The sequence below is a fragment of the Carcharhinus amblyrhynchos genome, chromosome 18, assembly GCF_965287045.1.
Source record: "Carcharhinus amblyrhynchos chromosome 18, sCarAmb.v2.hapA, whole genome shotgun sequence".
Lineage (NCBI taxonomy): Eukaryota > Metazoa > Chordata > Chondrichthyes > Carcharhiniformes > Carcharhinidae > Carcharhinus > Carcharhinus amblyrhynchos.
This window is the reverse complement of record NC_137341.1, coordinates 54,675,106-54,702,730: the sequence shown is the minus strand read 5'-3', so window position 1 is coordinate 54,702,730 and position 27,625 is coordinate 54,675,106. Positions and strand designations below refer to the sequence as shown.

Sequence of the window (27,625 nt, the reverse complement as noted above, 5' to 3'; positions counted from 1 at the left end):
TCAACCTATCCTCGTAAGGCATGCCTCCCTATCCAGGCAATGTCCTTGTAAATCTCCTCTGCACCCTCTCAATTGCTGATGGGGTTTCTGACTCTGAAAGCTTCATTATAACAGTATCTTACCAAGAAAATAGCATTGTCACACATGATGGACATAAAGTTGCTAAACTAGGAATTAGATTAGTCCTGGACTTGCCACAGAAAATAGAGCTTCACCATTTAAGTGTAGGTAAACTTTTGATGGGATGACGAGCGATGTTCCCTCTAAATCGCACATCTGCATAGCTGTGCGGTAATCTGGAAATAATAATTAGGCAGCAAAGTGGCACAGTGGTTAGCCCTGCTGCCTCACAGCACCGGGGACCCAAGTTCAATTCCAGCCTCAGGTTTGTGTGGAGTTTGCACTTTCTCCCTGTGTCTGCTTGGGGATGCTCCAATTTCCTCCCACAATCCAGATGTGCGTGTTAGGTGCATTGGCCATGCTAAATTGACCCTTAGTGTCAGGAGGATTAGCAGGGTAAATGTGTGGCGTTATGGGAATAGGGCCTGGTTGGGATTGTGGATCGTACAAACTCAATGGGTCAAATGGCCTCCTCCTGTAATGTAGTGATTCTATGAATAATCTGGCCTGCCAAAAGAAACACACTGCTCGTAACTTTGTGTTTAGTAATTGTTAAGATATAAACTGTTCGTGGACTCAAAGTAGTGTTCAGAGGCGATAGTACGCTGTGCAGTACGAAATATTTAGAGGGAATATTGACAAGTCTTAATTATTGCAAAACAATCCCTCTGGCACTGAAAATTAAACTGTACTTCAAGGTTGTGCCACATTCCCTCGGATTTTAAACATGTTTGAAGATTTTTCAGAAATTGAAGTTATTTTGGTTTGCACTTCCTCAAATTTCTGCACATTGCATTGCACAAACTGTTCTAACTTTCACTTCCTGGTTTAGACTCCTTACCTCAGCAAGGATATTGCAGTTTGATTTGTGAAAGCGATGCAGTTTCTTGCTCTGCTCAAACAGGCCCCAGATTCCCCTAGAGGGCACCACGCTTTCAGATTATCACAACTTCTAGCATAAAATCCCACAAAATCTCAGACAAAAGGTTTCTGAAGGCTGATGCATTCCAAGAAAAAGAAGATTCCTATAATTGATTATTTCATATTTACTGCAAAGAGGATGAAAATTAGCTGCTTTGACAGGGTGCAATTTTTGTCTGCAGACATGCAAGCTTATTCCTGCAGATTTTTCATAGTTACTGTGTTTAATTCTTACAGGATGTTGCGTGCTCAGTACACTGAGTTAATTCAGCCAAGAAGTGTAGACGGTTCAGTGGAAGAGACACCAAAAATGTCAGCTGGCCAGATGTTACTTGTCGCTTTTGATGGAATGTTTGCCCAAGTGGAAATTGCATTTGGTTTATTAATTGAAAAGGTAATATGTTTGCATATTTAAGCCAATCCTTATAGCCTAAAATACTTGGAGTGAGAATGGTGTGCATGCGCGTAAACGAGTGGGAGCGGTGTGCGTGCGTGTATAGGAATGGGAGTGATGTGCATGCGCGTATCGGATGCAGTTTTCCCACATTGGAAATGTGTATTCGTACATATGTTTGTACTCAAGTTATAGGTGAATTGAGCCATTTTAATAAGCGTGTATGTTAACTTATTATGGGCCATTTCAAGGTGCGTTATTTAAATCATTAAACTTTTTTCTGCACATGCGCACAGGATGTTTAAGCTACAATATAGAACATAGAACACTACAGCACAAACAGGCCCTTCGGCCCACGAGTTGCGCCGATCACATCAACACCTATCTATAACCCCCAATCCCATAAAACCCCATATACTCATCCAGAAGTCTTTTAAAAGACCCCAGCGAGTTCGCCTTCACCACCACTGACGGCAGCCGATTCCACTCACTCACCACCCTCTGAGTGAAAAACTTACCCCTAACATCACTTCTGTACTTTCCTCCCCGCACCTTAAATCCGTGTCCTCTCGTAGCGACCATTTCAACCCGGGGAAATAGCCTCTGAGAATCCACCCTATCCATTCCTCTCAACGTTTTATAAACCTCTATCAGGTCGCCTCTCAACCTTCGTCTCTCCAGGGAAAAGAGACCCAGCTCCCTCAACCTAACTTCATAAGGCATGCCTCCCAGTCCAGGCAACATCCTTGTAAATCTCCTCTGTACCCTTTCAATAGCTTCTACGTCTTTCCTATAGTGAGGCGACCAGAACTGCGCACAGTACTCCAAATGAGGCCTGACAAGGGTCTTATAAAGTTGCAGCATTACCTCCCGACTCCTAAACTCAAATATAGTTTATTTTGATCTGTTATTTCCAACTGTTAAATGGTTGTTGTTGTCGTAGTTGAACAAGATGGAAGTACCACTGGCTTGGCGGAAAATTGATATTATTAGAGAGGCTCGCAGCACCCAGGTCAATTTCTTCGATGATGACAATCACCGGTTAGTGCTGGAAGAAATCTTCTTCCTGAAACGACTGCAGACCATCAAGGAATTTTTCAGACTTTGTGGCACTTTTGCTCATACGTTATCAGGTAATAGTCAAGAGCTATTGGACTTAAATCATTTATAAAGATTCATGGTTCTTTCGTAATCTTTGTGAAAGAATAGCTCGTCACATTTCAGATACAAGGATGGTGTCCCTTTGCGGGGCAGAGTCCTGTCATTAAACCGCTTCCTCTGTTCTTGCAGACAGGAGTGAACGGCTGTGTTCTGTTGCACAAGGCTTTTTGTTAAATTGTGATTCTTTTGAATTGACCTTTTTTTGAATAATATAAGTAAGTCATGAAAGTTTAGTGTTTTTTTTAAAATTGCCTTGCTTTAAATTAGACAACTTTCAATTAAGCATGCACAATCATTAACTCAGTTGAAATGACTCTTGCAAAAGGCTAGAGTTACTTTTTTATTTGATTATACTGTCCCATCTAAAGTTTCTGTTCGTGACTTTTAGTTGTGCATGTTGCCATTATACTGAAGGCAGGATTATATCTCTCCAAATCTGAATGATTTGCTTCTGCACCTTGTATTTGATACGTGACATTCTTGGTCCTGAGAGAGATCATGAGGCCATTACAGCTGGACATTTTTGTCCACTAGTTTCTTAAACTTTGCAAGTTTCCTCAGGTGGAATACGTACAGTCTGTTTTGTAGGGGTGATCTTACAGAGGTCTATAAAATAATGATCAGCTAGATAGTCAATATCTTTTCCCAAAGGTAGGGGAATCTAAAACTAGAGGGCACAGGTTTAAGGTGAGAGGGGAGAGATATAAAAGTGTCCAGAAGGGCAATTTGTTCACACAGAGGGTGGTGAGTGTCTGGAACAAGCTGCCAGAGGTAGTAGTAGAGGCGGGTACAGTTTTGTCTTTTAAAAAGCATTTAAACAGTTACATAGGTAAGATGGGTATAGAGGGATATGGGCCAAATGTGGGCAATTGGAATTAGCTTAGGGATTTTAAAAAAAAAAAGGACAGCGTGGACAAGTTGGGCTGAAGGGTCTGTTTGCATGCTGTAAACCTCTATGACAAGTACCATGAAGTATTTTGTGTCTCAAACTAATTTCAGTCCCTTTCAATTTTTTTAAATTGTGGGAATATGCTGAAATATATCTTAATATATTTGAAACTAGTTTTGTGCCTTGAAGGGTCAAATGGCCCTGTCCTGCTCCTCAGACCTGTACCAACTCTATAATGTGCACATTTTGTCTTATTCTCCAGGGGCTATTCCATTAGATGATCCTAGTGCATTGAATGGACCTGTGTCGATGGTTAATGTAAAATCCATGTACAGAAATTCCTGCTTCAGTGAAGATCAAATGGCCAAACCAATAAAGGCTTTTACAGCAGACTTTGTAAGACAACTTTTGATTGGTCTCCCAACCCAAGCCCTTGGGTTGACTCTTTGCAGTTATATCAGTGCCCTTGGTGTGGATATTATTGCTCAGGTGGAAGCCAAAGACTTTGGTGCTGAAAGTAAAGTTTCTGTGGATGACCTTTGTAAGAAAGCAGTGGAGCACAATATTCAGGTTGGCAGATTTTCACAGTTGGTCATGAACAGAGCCACTGTCCTAGCCAGCTCATATGACACTGCGTGGAAGAAGCATGATCTGGTTCGCAGGTTAGAGACAAACATTGCATCTTGTAAGACCAGTTTCCAGAGGGTGCAAATACAGATTGCAATGTTTCAGGTGAGCTCTTCCACTACCTTTGTTCTAATTGTGTATAAAAGGAAAGCAAAGTATAGACTAATACCTTTTGTTCAAAGTATGTCCTCTTTAGATTTTAGATAGACTTCAGGGCTCTCCAGTGTGGGATTTGTGGGAGAACATAAGAACCCCAAAGATATATTGGGGAATCCTTCAGACATTAAGCATTTGCACAGCAATTGTCCAGAAGTGCTAACTTTCTCTGGGCAATCGTGTTGCGCAGTGAACCATTTGAAAAAGCCATTTAAAATTGCTAGCTTCAGATGGTTCCACCAGAGTTACACTAAGAGCTACTCAGAAAAAGTTAGAAGAAATAAAACCTCTTCTAATTTCCGTGTACTGTTTTCAGTACCCAGACCGATCCCTGCATGGGATTACCCTCGCCATCGACAGCCCTTTTCACTTCAAACCACAAACCTGGCAAGGCCATCACTGCCAAATTACCAATCTGACTGCCATTTTGAGGCAGTTACGACTCATCAGTTTGGGCACCGACTTAGAGATGTTCAAGTGTGCCTCCCTTCCCATTGTACTACTCTGCCAGCACCCAATATGGAAACTATTCCTCAGTTTTTCAGAATTATCTGACCCTATGAAACTTAAGTTCCTGTTTGTAACGTGTGCTATGACAGACAGCTTTGGAGTATTCCTCAAGCTAATTTGAAGTTAGATCATTGGGTAGTTCAGTGAGCTAAATTTTTTTCAAAGATTTCTAGAGTAGAGCCAATTTCTGCATTTGTAAAGAATTGCATTGAGTAATTGCTCTACTGCTGCATGCTTTACATTTATAAAAGCTTTATTGTAAGACCATTCTTAATACTAAACATTAGAAACACTTTTCTGTATATTTGTTAAACATGTTACATAATGATGTGAACTGGCAGATTTCACTAACAGCGGTATGGTATTTTGAATTGATCTATTGTGACTAAAGTATTCCATCCACTCCCAACAGTGGCAACATGAAGATATTCTTATAAATAGAACTCAACCCATTTCTACAGTTACACCTCCACCTCGCTCAGGCATTCTATCCAACATGAAAAAGAAATTACATGCGCTTAGCCAGCTGGAGGTTTCAGTTGCTACGGTACAGGTAAATGATTTGCGGTACAAATTCCTTTTCTGTCCTTTCTCTTCACAAGCAAGATAGAACTCTCAAGAGTAACTGGTACCGCACGGATCAATAACTGATTAAAGTAACCAGTATTAGATATTATTTTGAAATTATGCTATGCCTGGACTGAGATGTTGGTATGTATGGACAGTCATGAGTCTTCAGCATTGCTGGCCAGTGTCGACCTTTTCCTATGCTTAGACTCATGTAATTGCGAATCTATTTACAATTTGGAAAACATTACTCATGGATACGCTTTCAAAATCTAGCCTGTAGTCTGATTAGAGCCAATTCAACACAACAGAAGCCATAGATTGTTGAGCTGCTTGAATTGACATAAAAGGGGTGACACCCAATGATGTGGAGTTTTGTCGCTGCACTGAAAGCAAGATAGAATTCCTAAAGTGACTGGCACCATGGATCAAAATTCCATAGGCTGAATAACAAATCCACTATTTATAGGCCCCAAATAAAATGTTGTCTGTTAGATGTGATTCTACAATTGGAAAGCACTTGTTAAGCAATCCTGAATGTGCAAATAGCTAGACTAACTGCACAGTACATGGGTGATTCATCATGATGTTGCCTGGAATGGAGCATTTGCATTATGAAGCGAAGCTGGATAGGCTCTAGTTGCTCCCTTAGAGCAGAGAAGGCCGAGTGGGAGCTGATTGACGGTTTGTCACAAGAGGACACAGGTTTAGGGTGCTGGGGAGTAAGTACAAAAGGAGATGCCAGGGGTAAGTTTTTCACTCAGAGGATGGTGGGTGCGTGGAATCGACTGCCGGCAACGGTGGTGAAGGCAGATTCGATAGGGCCTTTTAAGAGACTTTTGGATAAGCATGTGGAACTTGGTAAGATAGAGGGTTATAGGCATGTCTAGTAGGTAGGGACATGTTCGGTGCAACTTGTGGGCCGAAAGGCTGGTTTGTGCTGTAATTTTGTATGTTTCTATAAGATTGCGCAGGGTGGATGGGGAGCTGCTAATATCCTTAATTGAAGGGTCAATAAAGAGAGGGCGTTATTTTAAGGTGAGGGACAGGAGATTTAGAAAGATTCTGAGAAGAAATCTTTTTAGGCGGTGGGAGTCTGGATTGCACTGCCTGGAAAGGGTAGTCATGATGTAGGCGGGAAATCTCGCAATCTTTAAAAATGATGTGGAGATGCTGGAGTTGGACTTGGTGGGCACAGTAAGAAGTCTCTCAACACCAGGCTAAAATCCAACAGGTTTATTTGGTATCACGAGCTTTCGGAGTGCTGCTCCTTCAGGTGAGCCTTTAAAAGGTACTTGGATGAGCACTTGAAATATCATAGCCAAGACTATGGGCTAAATGCTGGAAAGTAGGATTAGTGAAGATTTAGTGTAGTTTTGTTGGATGGGCTGAAGGACCTCTTCTGTACTGTATGAATCTATGACTGTAACCAATTAAAGAGCATTAGTCAAGCTTGGAACATGGATAATTGCACTTGCTAGAAGCAGAATGCGTAATCCGCAAACAAACAGAACATGTTCAAGCCTTGCGACTTGTAAAAGTACCCGGGAAATTGCAAAGCCTATACTTCCCTGTTGTTTCCTGTATGAAAATGTTTTGATCAATCAACATGCTGTTCGCCTGTAATATAAATTGCTAGTATCAATTGAAATTTGGCATTCTTGCATTTATTCTGAGTACAAGATGAAAAACTTCAACAACATGAATCATTCTCTATTCATGTTTTGTGCTAACAAAGACTGTAATCTGCTATTTGATGCATTTTGAGGCGGTGTCACAGTTTTAGTAATTAAAAAGCTTTCTGTTTTTATTTGTTTTAAATTTCACTAACATATTTCCATCCCCCTGTGTGTAATTTTCTCAGCTGCTAGATATATAATCCTATAAATATAATCAAGAGTTTATCATTATTTTAGCCCAACTAATCAATTTTTTTAACCATACAGGAGAAACTGGCAGCATTGGAAGCCAGCATTGAGCAGCGTTTGAAATGGGCTGGAGGGGCCAATCCTGCTTTGGCACCCGTTCTACAAGATTTTGAGGCCACTATCACGGAGAGAAGGAATATGGTGGTTAAGGAAAGTCAACGAGCAAACCAAGTACGTATAAATAACTTTGACGAATACTCATCCGTATAGTCATAATCCACAGCATGTTCTGCTGAATGCCTTTCGTTACCGAAGGAAAAAAAGGTAAAGAAAGGATTGCATAGACATAGAAACAAATTTTGTTTGATTTTTAAGGTGATGTTTGGATATACTGAGTGACTCAGCAGGTGTCATTGAGAAATAATGTCAGTGTATGTTGTAAGGGCACACTTTTCCTAGATGTTGCTACCTTTTTCCCCATGTTCAGCTCTACAGATGTTTATAGCTTATCAGCAAGACTCAAAGCTAATGTTTTTAGTTTTCACTCAAAACCAGTGCAGTGGGTTAGCAACACTATTGTTTTTATCTCTGGGGGCTAAATTTGAATCCAGTCTAGACTGCTGAGATGATTTGGTTTCTGGTATTTAAGGCTCCCTTATTAAAGGATAGCTGATTACAAGTAGAACAGCACAAAAGGATGCTAAATTACTAATGTCTCATCAACTGTCCACAAAGCCAACTCTTGTGGAGTTGATATCCATTACTTTTGCTTTTTAGAAGTTTTCCTTACAATCTAACCAATCACATGCCCATGCTGTACCCAAAGTGTGAATTCTTTTTACTGTGACTCTTGTGTATCAAAGAAAAGATTGTTTCCCACACAAGTTCATCATATTGAGTATTCCTTGCTGAAAATGTGATGTTTAATTTAAAAATTGATATCAGTGGATTAATCTTACTGGTTTACCAAATTGCTAAACCAACTTTTTAAATCAACTTCTCCAGAAATAATTGTCTCCTACTGTCTGATGATGAATGTGTGTAAAATCTGCTTGATCCTTATATTACATTCTTGGGGAAAAAGCTTTGCCCACAGTGGCTATCTTTTGTATCAGTCAGTAGCTCACCTAATAGACTGTGGTGCCACTCTTTATGGAGCAGCAGTCAAAAGCCCCAAAGGACATTTTAATCCTAATGGAATAGAAGCATGGACGTAAAAAAGAAGTCAGTGGAGGAAAGTGATGTTGGAAGTGTGTGGAGATGTTAATCAATGTACACACACAGACTAGAGAATCTGGTGTTTAGTTCTTTCCACCTTTTTAAAATAAAAATCTGGAATAATACAGCAGGCCAAGGACGGACATGGGAGCAGGATTGTGTATTAAAATGGCAAGCAACCGGAAGGTCAGGGCCCTGATTGCGCACAGACCTTGGCTTGTTGCAATATGATGTGGGTATGCCGGCGTTGGACTGACGAAGGGGCTAACCCCGAAAGCTTGTGAGTCTATTATCAAATAAATAGGTTGGACTAAAACCTGGTGGTGTTGCAATATTCTAGTGAAGCTCAACGCAAACTGGAGGAACAGCGTCTTATTTTCCAGCAAGGCACTTTACAGCCTTCCAGTTTCAACATTGAATTCAACTTCAGATGATTTGCCGTACCCCAGTGTGACCCCTTTGTTTTCATTCTGTTTTGTTTAATTTTTTTTTACTGTTCTCTACCTTTTTATTTTTTTGTCTTTGTTTTTCTCCCCCCCGCCACTCTTTCCCTCTTTCCTTACCTTTTCTCCCCCTTCATTTCCCCTTTTCTAAATTTCACCACCATTCCCCTCCCTCCCCAGCAACACCCAAGTCATCTTCATTTTAGCTTCTCTGTCATTTGGCCGTTCACACCCGTTACACTCTCTGTGGACAGCTATTAGCAGTCTTTTCCCCTGGTTTCTGTGGCTATGACTCATCTTTCATTCCCTCACCCTGCAGTATAAATACCTCCTCCTTTCCATGCCTTTTAGCTTTGACAAAAGAAGGTCAGGGACTTGAAATGTCAGCTCTTTTCTCTCCTTACTGACGCTGCCAGACCTGCTGAGATTTTCCAGCATTTTCTCTTTTGGCTTTTAAAATAAAACTTGTTCTTGGAACCCAGTCTACCATGTAGGCTTTGATTTTGCACCTTTGACTTGCATGTGTGATGTAGGTCTCCAAAAGTAGACTCGTGTTTAAAAAAAAATATGCTTAATAAAAGCAAGGATTCCCCCTTTAGCGTTGTTAAAAATGTTTTTCATTACTTCAGGTGACCTTCCTCTGTAGCACAATACTTCACTTTGAAAGTTTGCGAACCAGGACTCCAGAAGCTTTGAGTTTGGATGCTGCATTGTTTGACCTAATTAAGCGATGCCAACAGATGTGTTCATTTGCATCACAGTTTAGCAGCTCAGTCTCTGACCTTGAACTCCGCCTGCTGAAGCGCTTGGTGAGTTAGTGAATTTTCTGTTTCAGTAACTGCAGAGTAGATCAGTGCATCTTCACAAGTGATTGGTTTTATTGAATTAAGCTTTTTCAAATGTTTTCATGTGTTGCATAAACCCCTGTAAGTAAAAGCACTACAGTTGGAACTTGCTGAAGTAGCTAATTGGTGATAATATTCATTGGCCAATAGAGTGTATTCGTGCAGTTGAGAAATATGTATTGTAATTTGAGCAAGTACTGCAAAATTTCAGCATACAAACAACACACTTTTAAGACACTTTCAAAAGCTGCTCCTTAGTCATAAGCTGCTATTTGTTAAAAATGTAACTTCAGATATTTGCCATTATTCCTCTTCGATTTGTTCTCCTACTGCCTCCTGTTTCCCAACTGCCTTCAACCTCTGCACCCCTGCCACAACACAATATTTGGCTGAGAAAATGAACAGCTAACCTGCCATCTTCTGTCAATTTTCATCATCTTGCTCAGTGAATGAGGGATAACCAGATGATGTTTTTGCCTTCTGACCCTGCTTCCACTTCACCTCTATCAGGGCTTTGCGTTGATTTGTGACCAACACTAGCGCAGGACTTTTGTACCAATATCATGCAACAGTGTTAGGGTCCAAATCCCAAGATATATGATGAAGCCAAATTAGACCCTAACAATTTTTCTATTTTTGCCACAAATGTGGGAATAGGGAGCTTCACTCCAGGAGTGATTCCACCAACAAATTTGGGATTTTTTATCAAAACAAGCTTTATTTATAACAGCTTAAATAGTACGTTAATAAGTTGAAGCAACTTAATGTTTAATACTTAAACAATTGTTAAAAAATAAAATGATAGAGGTTTACAGCATGGAAACAGACCCTTCAGCCCAACTTGTCCAAGCTGTCCAATTTTTACCATTAAGCTAGTCCCAGTTGCCTGCATTTGGCCCATATCTCTCTATATACCCATTTTCCCCATGTAACTGTCTAAATGCTTTCAAAAAGACAAAATTGTACCTGCCTCTACTACTACCCAACAGTCATCACCCTCTGAGTGAAAAAATTGCCAACTTTAATTTCTAACATCACTATTTTAGTTCTAAATAAGCAGCAGTCCTCTTAGACACAGATACTGCTTTAAATACAGTTAACAAACCCAGGCATACTTGCTATAAATTGTGTTAATTTTGCACAATCAGGAACCTAACCACCTGGTTGCTTGCCATTTTAATGCACAAATTTTTGAACAGTAAAGGAATTAAGGGTTATGGTGAGCGGGTGGGTAAGTGGAGCCGAGTCCAAAAAAGATCAGCCAAGGTCTTATTGAATGGTAGAGCAGGCAGGAGGGGCCCGATGGCCTACTCCTGCTCCTAGTTCTTATGTTCTTATGAGATGTACTTCGATATGTTCACCGACAACATTCTGCTCTTCCTGCATGCTTGGAGTTACAAAGAATAGGCAGCACAGAAACAGGCCATTTGGCCGAACAAGTCATGCTCCATTCAAGCCTTCTCCTGTCTTCTGTCATTTAACTCCTCTCATTATAATTCTCTACTTCTTTCTCCTTTTACGTGCCTATCTATTTTTCGCCTTGAACATATCTGTACTAATTGCCTGTTATTCTCTTTGGTAGCAAATTCCTTGTTCTCACCAGTCTGATATTAGAGGTTCCTTGTGAACTTTGTTTGATTTCTTGGTGACTATCTGATGATGTTGGCCTCTAGTCTCTTTTCCATAAGTGGATGCATTCTGTCAACTGTAAAATCATGAAAGGGTTTAGTACAGACTCTGTGCAGATGCCTCAGTCTTCTGCCTCCAAGGATGGAAGACTTGAAAACTTTTCTTTGGATACACGGAGGTTAAGGGGAGACCTGGTGGAGGTCTAAAATAATGAGACACACAGACAGGATGGATAGCTGGAGGCTTTTTCCAAGGGTGGAAATGTGAATTACAAGGGGGCACAGGTTTAAGGTGAGAGGGGAAAAGTTTAAGGGAGATGTGCGGGGAAGTTTTTCACGCAGAGTGGTGGGTGCCTGAAATGCACTGCCAGAGGAGGTGGTGGAAGCAGGCACATTAGCAACATTTAATAGGTTTTTGGATGGGTACATGAATAGAGGGATATGGACCAAGTTAGGACTGAAAGTTTAGTTAAGGCATCATGATTGGTACAGGTTTGGAGGGCTGAAGGGCCTGTTCCTGTGCTGTACTTTATTGTTCTTTTGTTCTTTGATCATTATTTCCTGATGAGTATAACCCCTCAGCTCTAAAATCACCTTTGTGGATCTTTTTGCACCCTGTCCATTACCTCTCTATCTTTCTGATTGTAGTGACCCGAACTGGACACAGTATTCTCCTGAATGTGGTCCAACAAAAGTTTGATGCAAGTTTACCAGAACCCCTCAACTATTCAATTTATTCCTCTAGAAATAATCTCTACTGTTGGTTAGCTCACCTTGAATAATCTTATTAACTTGTGTTACTACTTTGTAATTTCTATATTTCCAGATTCCTTCGCTCCTCTACCCCATTTAGATTCTTATTTCCCAAGTAATATAACTTCATTTTTGCTGTAAACCTTCTGAGTCTAGACTAATTTCCCCAAAAAGGAATCATCTTAAAGTTGTGTTGTTGATTCTTGTGGAGAACAGCAATTTCATCACTGGTCCTTTGAGACCCTACTTTCTGCCTAATATCACTCAGCATTGCAGTCCTTTATCTAGGGGAGTTCCAAAATTATGTGGGGGGAAAGACAGGGATGTGGAGTGAAATCGCAATCAGATCAGACAGGGTCTTATTGAACAGCAGAGCAGGTTCAAAAGGCTGAACTACCTACTCCTGCTTTGAAGTCCTGTTTCTCTACGTAGTCTTACTCTCTATATTTTTAGACTTGAAACCAGTTAACTATCCATTTTACCACTTGTCCCCTGACTCTGCATATTGTGCGACTAGTGATTATAATAATGGGGGAAAAGAGGCTTCATCCTTGGGTGGCACAGTGCTTAGCACTGCTGCTCCTCAGTTCCATGGACCTGGGTTCAATTCCTGGCTTGGGTGTCTGTGTGGAGTTTGCACGTTCTCCCTGTGTCTGCGTGGGTTTCCTCCTGGTATCCTGGTCTCCCCCCACAGTCCAAAGATGTTGGGCCAGGTGCTTTGGCCATGCTAAATTGCCCCTTAGTGTCCCAAGATGTGTAGATTAGAGGGATTAATGGGTAAATATGAGAGATTATGGGGATAAGGCCTAGATGGGGTTGTTGGTGCAGACTCAATGGGCTGAATGGCCACCTTCTGCACTGTAGGGATTCTATCCAGTTATGTGATGAGTGATAATGGGGGTGGGGGGGGGGGGGGGGCAGAGAAGAGATTTGATCTAATTTGGAGTCGTGTCTCCATAGAATCCCTGCGGTGCAGGAGGAGGCCATTCGATCCACCGAGTCGGCATGGACCACAATCCCACCCATCCCCTATCTGCGTAACCGCATTATTTACCCTGCTAGTCCCCCAGACACTAAGGGGCAATTTAGCATGACCAGTCAAACTAACCAGCACATCTTTGGACTTTGGTAGGAAACTGGAGCACCCGGAGGAAACTCATGCAGACACAAAAAAATACAGACTCTCAGGCAGTGACCCAAGCTGGGAATCAAACCCAGGTCTCTGGTGCTGTGAAGCAACAGTGTTAACCTAGTCTTGGGCTGTAGGTGAGGGATGCATGAGTTTTTTAATCTTTGAACTGACAGATGTGTACAGTCTGACTCATGGGTCAAACAGGAGTTTTAAATCAATAATTTGCATATATTTCAAACTGCATACTCTTACCAATAGCCGGTATCGGTTTTATGCTCTAATAAAGCAGCACTGAAAAGAGCACTTCTCACACGCACAACTTAAGCGGGGGCACAGCCTCAAGATAAAGAGGGGGCGGTTTAGAACGGAGTTGAGGAAGAACTTCTTCACTCAAAGGGTGGTGAATCTCTGGAATTCTCTGCCCTTTGAAGTGGTGGAGGCTGCCTCGCTAAATATATTTAAGACACGGGTTGATGGGTTTTTGATAAGAGAGGGGATTAAGGGTTATGGGGAGAGGGCGGGAATGTGGAACTGAGCCAAGACAGATCAGCCATGATCTTATTGAATGGCGGGGCAGGCTCGAAGGGCTAATGGCCTACTCCTGTTCCTATTTCTTATATTCTTATGTTCTTACTGTAATCAAAGAATAATGGACTGAGAGCTGGAATTCTACAGCCATCTTGAAGAGTATTTAATGTTGATTATAAATATAAATTTACAAGCTAAGCAGAATATTTACAAACCTATTACATGGGATATCAGACACCGAAATAAGTCATTCAGCCTGACCGTGACAGGTTGTGTTCCATTTTTGTTTAAAACAAACAAGCAAGCAGAAAATCTGGAATTAAGATCAAAACTTCATAGCATAGAGTTAAAATAACCTGCTATTGTCTTTGGGACAAGCTATTGATACCTAAAGCTCTTCATAACTGCTGCGTTGATTAATGATAACAGGCTACACTTCTGGAATGAGTTACTAACAGAAATGGAACAGAAGTTCTAGTAATTAAAATCAAATATACATAGTAACAAATTTCACTGCATTATTCACCTATTTCTTCCAGGCTACCAGTCTTGAACACCCAATAGGAAGTTCTGAATGGCTTTCTTCTGCTCACAAACAACTGACTCAAGATATGTCCACCCAGAGGGCAGTGCAGTCTGAGAAGGAGCAACAGATCGAAGCTGTTTGTGAAACAATACAGACTCTGGTGGATAATATTAAAACTGTGCTTACTGGCCATAACAAGTTGTTAGCAGATGTTAAACACCTTCTCAAAGCAATGGCAAAGGTAATGATTTCATTCCTCATTTTCCCTTTTGTTTGCCTTCTGAATTTTATTTCCACTGTTATTGACTGCTGGCCATTTTACTCGGCTGTCAGCTTAATCTAAAAGGCTTTCCAGCGGCTGTATCTGTTAAGTTTTCATCGTATTTATAGTTTCCATTTTTGAAATAAAGTTGAGAATGTATCTTGCTATCAATTCGCAGAAATATTAAGATGGTGAGTTGGTTCTGTGGGGGTAACGTATGGTTAAAATATAACGATTAAGCATGTGTGACCTTGGTTCCATGATCGTAGGAAACTCTTCCAGATTGAGTGGTGTTGATGTTGGCACCACAAATCCTTTCTCTGACGATTTAGAGACTGGGGCTCCTTAAAGTAGAGAATCAACAAGTGATAAATGTGAGGGAAGTTCACACTAGAAGGTTCGTACAGGAACCCTCGGATTGTCTGAATGACCAGCCAAATGTGGACTTTGGGAAATTGGACGTTCTTTCCCTAACTGTTGATTTTGAAACTTGGAGAGGAAAGTCATCTCATAAAATCCCTATACTGCAGAAGGAGGCCATTCGGCCCATCGAGCCTGCACCTGAACGATTTGAATAACGTTTAAATAATGAAACATCACAAGTGCCCTTCCCGCTTAGTATGTGACCAGTGTTTCCTGGAACTGGTTAGGTGCAGTTGACAATGAATGGCAGTTTCAGGTGATAAAATTGTAACTTTGTGCAAAGGACAAGCTTGGAGCTTCCAAACCTGTAACTGAGTAAACAGATCGTTGCCCAAAAGTGTACAGATGTTTGAGACTGGAATTTAGCTGGATCTATGGGGCTCTCACCCACCATTTGGAGAACCTGTGAGGAACTTCCATTAGTTTCTTGGGGGAGGCCGGATGGAATCAAGTGTCCTTCAGGCACTTAATTGGTCATCTTTGGGACTTCCCCGTGGTGAGGTTCCTGGCGGTGGAAGTCATGTGATCAGCCAGCAACTTTTCATGGCCATCTGCAGGAGAGTATGCTGCTGGTGGCATAGCACTCATCTGAGGCCCAGTGTGGTGGGTGGACCCTAGACCATGGGATAGGAGCTGCAGGGTAGCAATTGTGGGAGAGGGAGATGGGAATTTGGAGGCAAGAGTTGGGAGGTGGGGGGGCACTTTAACAACCACTCTATCCAATGCTTGGGCCACTGAGTGGCTGATACCAAGGGGCCCCTCCTGGGAGGCTGATGGCAAATCCAACATGGTTTTTCTGGGCAGCCTTCTTGGGATGGGCAAACCAATTCTGCCTCTCTTTAACCCCTCAGCCACCGGTTAATTGGGCTGTGCGGTAATGGGGGTCTGTTGATTCATTAATGAGTGGCCAGGAATCCCATATCAGCCCTTTCCACCCTCCAACTTAATCAAGGGAGGTCTTCCTTCTTGCATCTGGGGGACTGACATGGGGTCTCTCCGATGATTAAGGCCTGACCACCACACTTGCTGTTGTAATAAACTGCATAAAAGCTGGTCAGTATTTAAGATCTCAACGACCAACTTGAACAAGTACACCACTACAGTAACTGACTTCATTAAGTGTGTAGAAGACTGTGTGCCAAAGAAGCAAATCCATGTGGAAACCATGGGTGAACAGGGATATCCACTGCTTGCTGAAGTCCAGGTCTGAGGCGTTTAAGTCAGGCGACCCTGACCTATACAAGAAATCTAGACATGATCTATGGACATCCATCAAAGATGCCAAGAAACAGTACCGGACCAAGCTAGAGTCCCTGGCTAGCCACATGGACCCCTGCTGACCGTGGCAAGGTCTGCAAGACATAACAGGCTACAAGATGAAGGCAGGTAAAATTGCCAGCTCCAAACCACCCCTCCCCGATGACTTCAATGCATTCTACGCCCGTTTTGAGCAAGAGGTCAGCGAGAGCACACCCTCCATCCCGGAAGCTTCAGATAAACCTGTATCCGAGGTCACCATTGCAGACGTCAGAGCAGACTTCTCGAAGGTGTTGTCTTTCCCATGGAAAGCTTCTAGCCCAGATGAGGTACCTGGACACACACACAGATCCTGCACGGCCAGCTGACGGAGGTACTGTAGACATCTTTAACCTCTCTTTACAACAAACTAAGATCCCTACCTGCTTCAAGAAGACTACCACCATCCTGGCTCAAAGAAAAGGCAGGCAGCATGCCTTAATGATTACCTCTGGTGGCTCTGATATCCTCATTATGAAGTGCTTCGAAAGGTTAGTTGTGGCACGAGTTAATTCTGGCATCGATTGCCTTGATCATTACAGTTCGCCTATCACTGCAACACGTCCGCGGTAGACACCATTTCCCTGGCCCTGCACTCAACCCTGGAACACTCCTCTGGTACAGAGGAGATTTACAAGGATGTTGCCTGGACTGGGAGGCATGCCTTATGAAGTTAGGTTGAGGGAGCTGGGTCTCTTTTCCCTGGAGAGACGAAGGTTGAGAGGCGACCTGACAGAGGTTTATAAAATGTTGAGAGGAATGGATAGGGTGGATTCTCAGAGGCTACTTCCCCGGGTTGAAATGGTCGCTACGAGAGGACACAGATTTAAGGTGCGGGGAGGAAAGTACAGAAGTGATGTTAGGGGTAAGTTTTTCACTGAGGGTGGTGAGTGAGTGGAATCGGCTGCCGTCAGTGGTGGTGGAGGCGAACTCGCTGGGGTCTTTTAAAAGACTTCTGGATGAGTATATGGGGTTTTATGGGATTGGGGGTTATAGATAGGTGTTGATGTGATCGGCGCAACTCGTGGGCCGAAGGGCCTGTTTGTGCTGTAGTGTTCTATGTAACACCTAGATGACAAAGACACCTTTGTCAGACTCCTATTTATTGACCACAGCTCAGCCTGCAACACCATTATTCCTACAAAACTAATCTCCAAACTCCAAGACCGGGAGCTTGGCTCCTCCCTCTGCGACTGGATCCTGAACTTCCTAACCTGCAGACCGCAATCAGTAAGGATAGGCACTACGATTACCCTCAACACTGCTGCCCCACAAGGCTCAACCTCCTACTTGTACACCTGTGAAAAAATCTCAAACAATGATGAGATGGAGTACAGGAAAGTGAGAATCTGGTGAACTGGTATGAAGAAAATCCTCTATCAACAAAGCAAAGGAGATAGTCATCGACTTCAGGAAACATAGTGGAGAGCATGCCCCTGTCTACAGCAATGGGGATGAAGTAGAAAGGGTTGAGAGTTTCAAGTTTTTACTGTCCAGATCATCATCAACCTGTCCTGGTCTTCCCGTGCCAACACTAATTAAAAAAGCCCACCAACGCCTCTACTTTCTCAGAAGGCTGAGAAAATTTGTTCTGTCAGCTATGACTCATCAACTTTTACAGATGCACCATGGAAAGCGTTCTTTTTGGTTGTATCACAGCTTGGTATGGCTGCTGCTCTGTCTGGGATTGCAGGAAACTACAATGCATCGTGAACGAAGCCCAGTCCATCACGCAAACCAGCCTCCCATCTATTGATTCTGTCTACACTTCCCACTGCCCTCGGCAAAGCAGACAGCGTAATTAAGGACCCCACGCATCTCTTCCACCTTCTACTGTCGGGAAAAAGGTACAAATGTCTGAAGAGACATACCTTCCAACTCGAGAACAGCTTCTTCCCTAATGTTATCAGACTTTTGAATGGACCTATCTCATATTAAGTAGCTCTTTCTCTACATCCTAGCTATGACTGTAATGCTACGTTCTGCACTCCTTCGTTTCCTTCTGTATGAATGGTATAGTTTGTCTATATAGTGCGCAGGAAATGATACTTCTCACTACGCTAATACATGTGACAAATCAAAACTACGGCCCTTAAGAGTTTGGTAATATACAGAAGTTGTGCTGATAATTTAAATTTTACACCTTTTCCAATTGCTCTATTTCTGAAAGTGGCTTGAATTCTTTTACTTCGTTAGACAGCATTTGCATGTGTTCTTGGACAAATCAAGTAAGCGTTTTTTTCTCAATTAAATTGTTGCAAACCACTTTGCCTCAGTGAGTGGTAGTAGTTGATTTTGGGATTGCATTAGCTTACCCACAGTGGCCAGAACACACAGCTTGCATTGTTTGCCTGTGCCACCCATATCCATCAGCAAATCCAGATTAGAACATCGAGTGAATTCCGAAAGAGGATTTTTCTCAATGCAGAGTAATAGATTTTCAAAATTCAGATTGGGTTTATGGAAAATGAAAAAACACTAGCTTCATACGGATGTAACAAAGGTGGGATTCTTCCCAAAGACTGACTGAAATATAATTGCTCTCAATACCATCTTTCTTGGGCCAATGCGTCTCATTTTGTTGGAATTTGCATCACATTCTTGTCCAACTAAATTGATAAGTTGTAGCCCAAAGGTCTGCTGTCACCCCAGTCCTGCCAAACACTGGAGCACAAATGATCAAAGTGGCAGTGTTAACATAACTTCAGCATAGATATAACAGCTGCACTGCCCAATCCTTCAGGAACCAGAGTACAGTATAGTCCTGTGGCTTGCGATGGGTTGCATTCCTGCGAAATGTCACAAATGAGGAACATGTTTTTGAATGGGACTGAATTACACAGGTTTCAGTCACGCGAGGGCAGTATTAGTTTGGGCAGTTAGTCTACAGCAAACTGTTACTCGCATGCTGTTCTGCCAAGATTACTGGACACTGGTGTGGATCTGGAAAGCTGATTTCTAAGGCCAATTGTGCCAACTCATCATTGCCCAAGTTGAGATCAGCTAACCCTGCACAGGTCCATAGACCGTCCTGGTCCATACACTTTTTTGATTTGATTTATTGTCATGTATTAATATAGATGGAAAAGTATTATTTCTTGTGCACAATACAGACAAAGTATACCATTCGTAGACAAGGAAAGAAGAGAGTGCAGAATGTAGGGTTACAGTTATAACTAGGATGTAGAGACAGATCAACTTAATGCAAGGTAGGTCCATTCAAAAGTCTGACAGCAGCAGGGAAGAAGCTGTTCTTGAGTCTGTTGGTACGTGACCTCAGACTTTTATATCTTCTTCCCAATGGAAGAAGGTGAAAGAGAGAACGTGCGGGGTGCATGAGGTCCTTACTAATGCTGGCTGCTTTTCCAAGGCAGCGGGAAGTGTAAACAGAATCAATGCGTGGAAGACTGGTTTACATGATGGACTGGGCTTCGTTCATGACCCTTTTGTAGTTTCTTGTGGTCTTGGTCAGAGCAAGAGAAAGAATAGTTTCTATGGTGCATCTGTAAAAATTGGTGAGTCATAGCTGACATGCCAGATTTCCTTTGTCTTCTGAAACAGTAGAGGCGTTGGTGGGCTTTCTTAACTATAGTGTCAACATGGGGGAATCAAGACAGGTTGTTTGTGATTTGGCATCTAAAAACTATTTTTAATACTTGTTGTGGAGTGTGCATGTAGCTGGCAGGGCATTTATTATCCATCCCTAATTGCCTTTCAATTAAGCCATTTCATGGTCAACCACACTGCTGTGGATATGGAGTCGCATGTAGGCCAGACTAGATCAGGGTGGCAGATTTCCTTCCTTTAAAGGGACATTAGTGACCAAATGGGTTTTTAAAAATTAAAGTTTATTTATTAGTCACAGGTAGGCTTACATTCACATTGTACTGAAGTTGCTGTGAAAATCCCCTAGTCGCCCCACATCAGTGCCTGCTCGGGTACACTGAGGAAGAATTTAGCATGGGCAGTGCACTTAACCTGCAGGTCTTTGGGCTGTGAGGAGGAAACCCACACAGACAAAGTGAGTGTAAACACTAGGCAGACAGTGATTCAAGCCGAGAATCGAACCTGGGTCCCTGGTGCTGTGAGGCAGCAGTGCTAACCACTATGATGCTGTAATTATGATTGACAGTGGTTTCATGGTCGTCATTAGACTTCTAATTCCAGATTTTTTTTTCTGAGTTCAAATTTCACTATCTACTGTGGTGTGATTCGAACCTGGGTCCCCAGAACCCTGTGTTCTGGATTGCTAGTTCAGTGATGTGACTATGATCAACACCTGTAATGAGTGATAACAGTTTTGTGCTTATGGGTGGATGTTTGATATTGATGAATTGGACTGAGGTTACTGTCGCTAATTCTACGTGCCAAATTGTGGCTGTCAGAGAATGGCGAATTCGCTTCTTTTAATCTGAAGACTTGAACGTGCTTTCATCTCTGGAGTCCACATGTGCAGCCAACTGGTGGCCACCTAATCTCCAGAGAAACCTCCTTTAAAAACTTGATGTTAAATGTATGTTTCCATTCCTGTCATTTTATTAAAATTAAGGTTTCACGGCATAGAACATAGAACATTACAGCGCGGAACAGGCCCTTCGGCCCACAATGTTGCGCCGACCAGTCTTATTTTTAAAAAAAAACATTGACCCACTAATCTAAACCAATCCCTTTTCGTCCATAAACCTATCCACCAATCTCTTAAACGCCCCCAAACTAGGCGCATTTACAACTGCAGCAGGCAGGGCATTCCAGTCCCTCACCACCCTCTGGGTAAAGAACCTGCCCCTGACATCCGTCCTATAACTACCCCCCCTTAATTTAAAGCCATGCCCCCTCGTGCTAGCTTTCTCCATCCGAGGAAACAGGCTATCACCATCCACCCTATCTAAACCTCTAATCATCTTATATGTTTCTATAAGATCCCCTCTTAGCCACCTTCTTTCCAGTGAAAACAACCCCAAATCCCTCAGTCTCTCCTCATAGGACCTCCCCTGCATACCAGGCAACATCCTGGTAAACGTCCTCTGCACCCTCTCCAAAGCCTCCACATCCTTCCTGTAATGTGGGGACCAGAACTGCACACAGTACTCCAAGTGCGGCCGCACCAGAGTTGTGTACAGTTGCAACATGACGCTGCGACTCCTAAATTCAATCCCCCTACCAATAAACGCCAAGACACCGTACGCCTTCTTAACAACCTTATCTACTTGATTCCCAACTTTCAGGGATCTATGTACACATACACCTAGATCCCTCTGCTCCTCCACTCTATTCAAAGTCCTCCCATTAGCCCTATACTCAACACATCTGTTATTCCTACCAAAATGGATTACCTCACACTTCTCCGCATTAAATTCCATCCGCCACCTCGCGGCCCAGCTCTGCAACCTGTCCAAGTCACCCTGCAAACTTCGACACCCTTCCTCACAATCTACCACACCTCCGACTTTGGTGTCATCAGCAAACTTACTAATCCACCCAACTATACCCTCATCCAGATCATTAATAAAGATTACAAACAGCAGTGGCCCCAAAACAGATCCCTGAGGCACACCACTCGTAACCGAACTCCATGATGAATAATTACCATCAACCACCACCCTCTGTCTCCTATCCGCTAACCAATTCCTAATCCAAGTACCTAAATTACCACCAATCCCATACATCTGCATTTTCTGCAGAAGCATACCATGGTGAACCTTATCAAACGCCTTACTAAAATCCATATATACCACGTCTACTGCCTTACCCCTATCCACCTCTTTGGTCACCTTCTCAAAGAACTCAATAAGGTTAGTAAGGCACGACCTTCCCGCTACAAAACCATGCTGGCTATCTCTAATCAATTCATTACTCTCCAAATAACTATAAATCCTATCCCTAATAATTCTTTCTAAAACCTTGCCCACTACAGAAGTAAGACTCACTGGTCTATAATTCCCAGGGAAGTCTCTGTTCCCCTTCTTAAACAATGGGACAACATTCGCTGTCCTCCAATCTTCCGGTACTATACCAGAGACCAACGACGACCTGAAGATCAGAGCCAGTGGCTCTGCAATCACCTCTCTTGCCTCCCATAGAATCCTAGGGTAAATCCCGTCTGGACCAGGGGACTTATCTATTTTCAACCCTTCTAGAATATCCAACACATCCTCTGTATCAACTGCAATACTTTCTATTTTACACCCCTTCACCCCAGTGACCTCCTCAGCTACATTCATATCGTCCTGCGTGAACACCGAAGAGAAATAATGGTTCAATGCCTCTCCAATCTCTTCCGGTTCCACACACAACTTCCCCCTACTGTCTGTAACTGGCCCTAATCTTGCCCTAACCAACCTTCTGTTCTTGACATACCTATAGAACGCCTTAGGATTCTCCTTAATCCTATCAGCCAAAGTCATCTCATGCCCTCTTCTAGCCCTTCTTAACTCCCTCTTCAACTCCCTCCTAGCCAATCTAAAGCTTTCTACTGCACTACCCGAGCCCTCAAGCCTCATCCGAACATAAGCCTCCTTCTTCTTCCTAACCAACAAATCAACTTTTTTTGTGCACCACGGTTCCCTAGCCCTACCAATTCCTCCTTGCCTGACAGGGACATACCTATCACAGACCCGCAGTAGCTGCTCCATTGTGTTGTAAAACACAATGGATTCCTGAAGTGATGAGCCATTGCAGTTATATTGATAAATGGTGTTAGTTGTGCTGTATAATTAATTGGAACTGGTGTCAATGTTTCTAACATAGATACTCTCTCTTGTAAAAAGAAAATATATTCTCTCATTTTTGATATCTCCTCACCTTGAAAGGATGAAGAAGCAGCTCTGGGAGACAATGAAGATGTCCCCTATGAAGACAGTGTGCGACAGTTTTTAGCTGAATACAAGTCTTGGCAGGATAATATCCAAACTGTGCTGTTCACAATAGTGCAGGCCATGGGGCAGGTCCGAAGTCAGGAACATGTCGAAATGCTACAGGAGATTACACCAACTCTGAAAGAAATGAAATCTCAGAGCCTAAAGTAAGGAAGATATTACAATTATTGCAGGTTAACCAGCTTCCTTTGACATTTTGGTTTCTTGCATCTCTGGTGAAGGTTTTAAAGGAAATGTCCTTTAAAGCTAGCATTAAACATTAAATTAACAATTGGAACATATGCTAATTTTCTGAGGATGTATGTGAAATTAAGATTTACAACAACTTGTGTATTGCCTTCCGTAGGTCACTGTCACAACACAACATGAATCAGTTTGTGCTTGTGTTGCATAAGTAAATGATTGCAAAGATATTTATATCAATGTAAATTGTTCTATGCATTTGAAACCATTTATTTGGTGCTTTTGCTCCCATAATATGGGGACTAAGACCTTGCTCCTAATATATCCTCATTTTTTTTTGCAGTTCACAGCTGGTCCATTTAAACAAATAATTTTGCACAATTCCACCTGCATGGTCGTTTGTAACAAACAGCTTGTGTGCAGCCTTGCACACAACAGTTCAGAGTACTCCATTGCACCAAGCCTTGGGATAACGTTAAATGCTTCAGTAAACTGGTATTCTAAATTTGTATTGACATGTCAGATAAGAGTCTAACTACAAGTCGGAAAAGATTGAACAATTAGTACTAATAAATTTCCCTACAGTTTTTATGTTGCACACTGAACCTTGGTCCAAAATTGGGACTGCACCTGCCCATAATTTACCTTTTTTTAAACTTTACCCCATCTCTCCTGAATGTGGTGATCTAATTTTAGTTCAGTGTATGTCCACAGTCCACCTCACCCATAACAGCAATTCCACATTATAGAGCATTGACATTTAACCTTCAGTCTATTCAACCTTGGGAAATCAAACACAGCCTGTCCTCGCCTCCTTCAGATACACATGTATAAGGGAACGTTTTGTAACTCTAAACATTCCAGCAGGAAGCCACATTTGTTGGGGGTAAATAAAGGGAAATTGTAGGTTGCTGCCCCAAATATTTCTTTCGTTCAATTTTAATGTGTTGAGGTTATGGAGAAAGCACACCCTATCTATTTTGATGCATGTGCCAGATGGATAAGGATATTTCTTCCAGAAAATAAATTTCATAACACCTTTTCTTCCCACTGAGATGGTTTATCTAGTTCAAATTAAGTGAGGGTTTAAAAATGTTCTTCAAACTCTGTAGAAATAAAACTTGTAGGGAATGCATTAATCCATTGTTTGTATGTCTGATTGTACTATAATCCAATCTCATGGATAAATCATAGAATCCCTACAGTGTGACATTCCGACAACAGTCCAATCCAGACTGTATCCCTGTAGCCCCTTGTATTTATCCTGCTAATTCCCCTGACAAGGGGCAATTTAACATGGCCAGTCAACTTAATCCATACATTGGATTTATAATTTATAAATATATAAAAAGGAGGAAGCTGGCTAGGGTGAATGTTGGACCCTTAGAGGATGAGAGGGGGGATTTAGTGGTGGGGGATGAGGAAATGGCTGAGGCCTTGAATAAGTTTTTTTGCTTCGGTCTTCACGGAGGAGGACGCGAATAGTTTGCCGGGTGTTAACGATGGAAAGATGGTAGGAGTGGAGGGCCTGAATGAGATCATTGTTACTAGAGAGGTAGTGCTTGACAGACTAGTGGGACTGATGGTTATTAGGGATAGGATTTATAGTTATTTGGAGAGTAATGAATTGATTGGAGATAGTCAGCATGGTTTTGTAGCGGGTAGGTCGTGCCTTACTAACCATATTGAGTTTTTTGAGAAAGTGACCAAAGAGGTGGATGGGGGTAAGGCAGTTGACATGGTATATATGGATTTTAGTAAGGTGTTTGATAAGGTTCACCATGGAAGGCTTCTGCAGAAAATGCAGATGTATGGGATTGGGGGTAATCTAGGTAATTGGATCAGGAATTGGCAAGCAGATAGGAGACAGAGGGTGGTGGTTGATGGTAAGTATTCGTCATGGAGTTCAGTTACGAGTGGTGTGCCTCAGGGATCTGTTTTGGGGCCACTGCTGTTTGTAATTTTTATTAATGATCTGGATGAGGGTATAGTTGGGTGGATTAGTAAATTTGCTGATGACACCAAAGTCGGAGGTGTGGTAGATAGTGAGGAAGGGTGTCATAGTTTGCAGGAAGACTTGGACAGGTTGCAGAGCTGGGCCGAGAGGTGGCGGATGGAGTTTAATACGGAGAAGTGTGAGGTAATTCACTTTGGCAGGAATAACAGATGTGTCGAGTATAGGGCTAACGGGAGGACTCTGAATAGTGTGGATGAACAGAGGGATCTAGGTGTATGTGTACATAGATCCCTGAAAGTTGGGAATCAAGTAGATAAGGTTGTTAAGAAGGCATACAGTGTCTTGGCGTTTATTGGTAGGGGGATTGAATTTAGGAGTCGCAGCGTCATGTTGCAACTGTACACAACTCTGGTGCGGCCGCACTTGGAGTATTGTGTGCAGTTCTGGTCCCCACATTACAGGAAGGATGTGGAGGCTTTGGAGAGGGTGCAGAGGAGGTTTACCAGGATGTTGCCTGGTATGGAGGGGAGGTCCTATGAGGAGAGACTGAGGGATTTGGGGTTGTTTTCGTTAGAAAGGCAGCGGCTAAGAGGGGATCTTATTGAAACATATAAGATGATTAGAGGTTTAGATAGGGTGGACAGTGATAGCCTTTTTCCTCGGATGGAGAAAGCTAGCACGAGGGGACATAGCTTTAAATTAAGGGGGGGTAGTTATAGGACGGATGTCAGGGGTAGGTTCTTTACCCAGAGGGTGGTGAGGGATTGGAATGCCCTGCCTGCTGCAGTTGTAAATGCGCCTAGTTTGGGGGCGTTTAAGAGATCCGTGGATAGGTTTATGGATGGAAAGGGATTGGTTTAGATTAGAGGGTCATTGTTTTTTAACTGGTCGGCGCAACACCGTGGGCCGAAGGGCCTGTCCTGCGCTGTAATGTTCTATGTTCTATGGTGGACAAGTCCAGATGGGACCAGATGGAATGCGTCCAAGGGTTCTGAAGGAAACGGCGGAGGTGATAGTGGATGCCTTAGTGATTATTTTCCAAACCTCGCTGGATTCTGGGCAAGTGCCGGAAGATTGAAAAATGGCTAATGTTACACTGCTGTTTAAAAAGGGTAGCAGGCAAAAGGCAGGGAATTATAGGCTGGTTAGTTTAACGTCTGTTGTAGGAAAAATGCTTGAATCCGTAATCAAAGAGGAAATAGCGAGGCATCTTGTGAAGAATTGTTAGAGCAGACGCAGCACGGATTCGTTAAGGGGAAGTCGTGTCTGACGAATTTATTGGAATTCTATGAGGATGTGTCTAGTGCGGTGGATGGAGGGGAACCGGTGGATGTGGTGTTTCTCGATTTTCAGAAGGTGTTTGATAAGGTGCCGTGCAAAAGGTTGTTACAGAAGGTTAGGGGGCATGGAGTTGGGGGTAAGGTGTTAGCGTGGATAGGGGATTGGCTGTCAAATAGGAGGCAGAGAGTGGGTGTCAATGGGTGCTATTCGGATTGGCGGTTGGTGACTAGTGGAGTGCCGCAGGGATCGGTGCTAGGGCCTCAGCTATTTACCATTTATGTAGATGATCTGGAGGAGGGTGTCGAAATTTGCTGGTGACACAAAGATAAGTGGAACAGCAAATTGTGCGGAGGGTGTAGAAAATCTGCAGAGGGATCTAGATAGGCTGAGTGAGTGGGCGAGGACCTGACAGATGGAACACAATGTTGGCAAGTATGAGGTTTTCCACTTTGGTAGGAATAATAGTAGGAAGGACTACTACTTACAGGGCAAAAAGCTGCAGCATGCTACGGTGCAGAGGGACCTGGGCGTCCTTGTGCGTGAGTCGCAAAAACCCAGCCTACAGGTGCAGCAGGTGGTCAGGAAGGCAAATGGGATGCTGGCCTTCATAGCGAGGGGGATTGAATATAAAAGTAGGGAGGTCTTGCTGCAGCTGTATAGGGCACTGGTGAGGCCGCAGCTGGAGTACTGTGTGCAGTTTTGGTCGCCGCACTTACGCAAGGATATTTTGGCCATGGAGGGAGTGCAGAGGAGGTTCACTAGGCTGATACCGGAGTTGAGGGGGTTGAGCTATGAAGAGAGGCATAATAGACTGGGCTTGTACTTGTTAGAGTTTAGAAGGATGAGGAGGGATCTCATTGAGACGCATAAGATGATGAAAGGGATGGATAGGGTAGAGGTGGAGAGGTTCTTCCCGCTCAAAGGACAGCAGGACTAGCGGGCACAGCCTCAAGATAAGGGGGGGTGCAGTTTAGAACAGAGTTGAGGAGGAACTTCTTCACTCAAAGGGTGGTGAATCTCTGGAATTCTCTGCCCGTTGAAGTGATGGAGGCTACCTCGCTA

At 42.8% G+C, this 27,625-nt stretch overlaps 1 protein-coding gene across 4 annotated transcripts in view; it reads left to right on the top strand.

The window, feature by feature from the left end:
- The window catches only part of smg1 (SMG1 nonsense mediated mRNA decay associated PI3K related kinase), a 165,610-nt gene that overhangs the window by 119,289 nt on the left and 18,696 nt on the right, over positions 1 to 27,625 (top strand). For all 4 annotated transcript variants that reach the window (XM_080207048.1, XM_080207051.1, XM_080207050.1 and 1 more), the window contains 8 exons: positions 1,279 to 1,435; positions 2,379 to 2,568; positions 3,748 to 4,217; positions 5,191 to 5,331; positions 7,292 to 7,444; positions 9,504 to 9,683; positions 14,300 to 14,527; positions 23,077 to 23,288. In XM_080207048.1, coding sequence (XP_080063174.1) covers positions 1,279 to 1,435; positions 2,379 to 2,568; positions 3,748 to 4,217; positions 5,191 to 5,331; positions 7,292 to 7,444; positions 9,504 to 9,683; positions 14,300 to 14,527; positions 23,077 to 23,288 — 1,731 coding nt within the window. The remainder of the gene's footprint in view (positions 1 to 1,278; positions 1,436 to 2,378; positions 2,569 to 3,747; positions 4,218 to 5,190; positions 5,332 to 7,291; positions 7,445 to 9,503; positions 9,684 to 14,299; positions 14,528 to 23,076; positions 23,289 to 27,625) is intronic.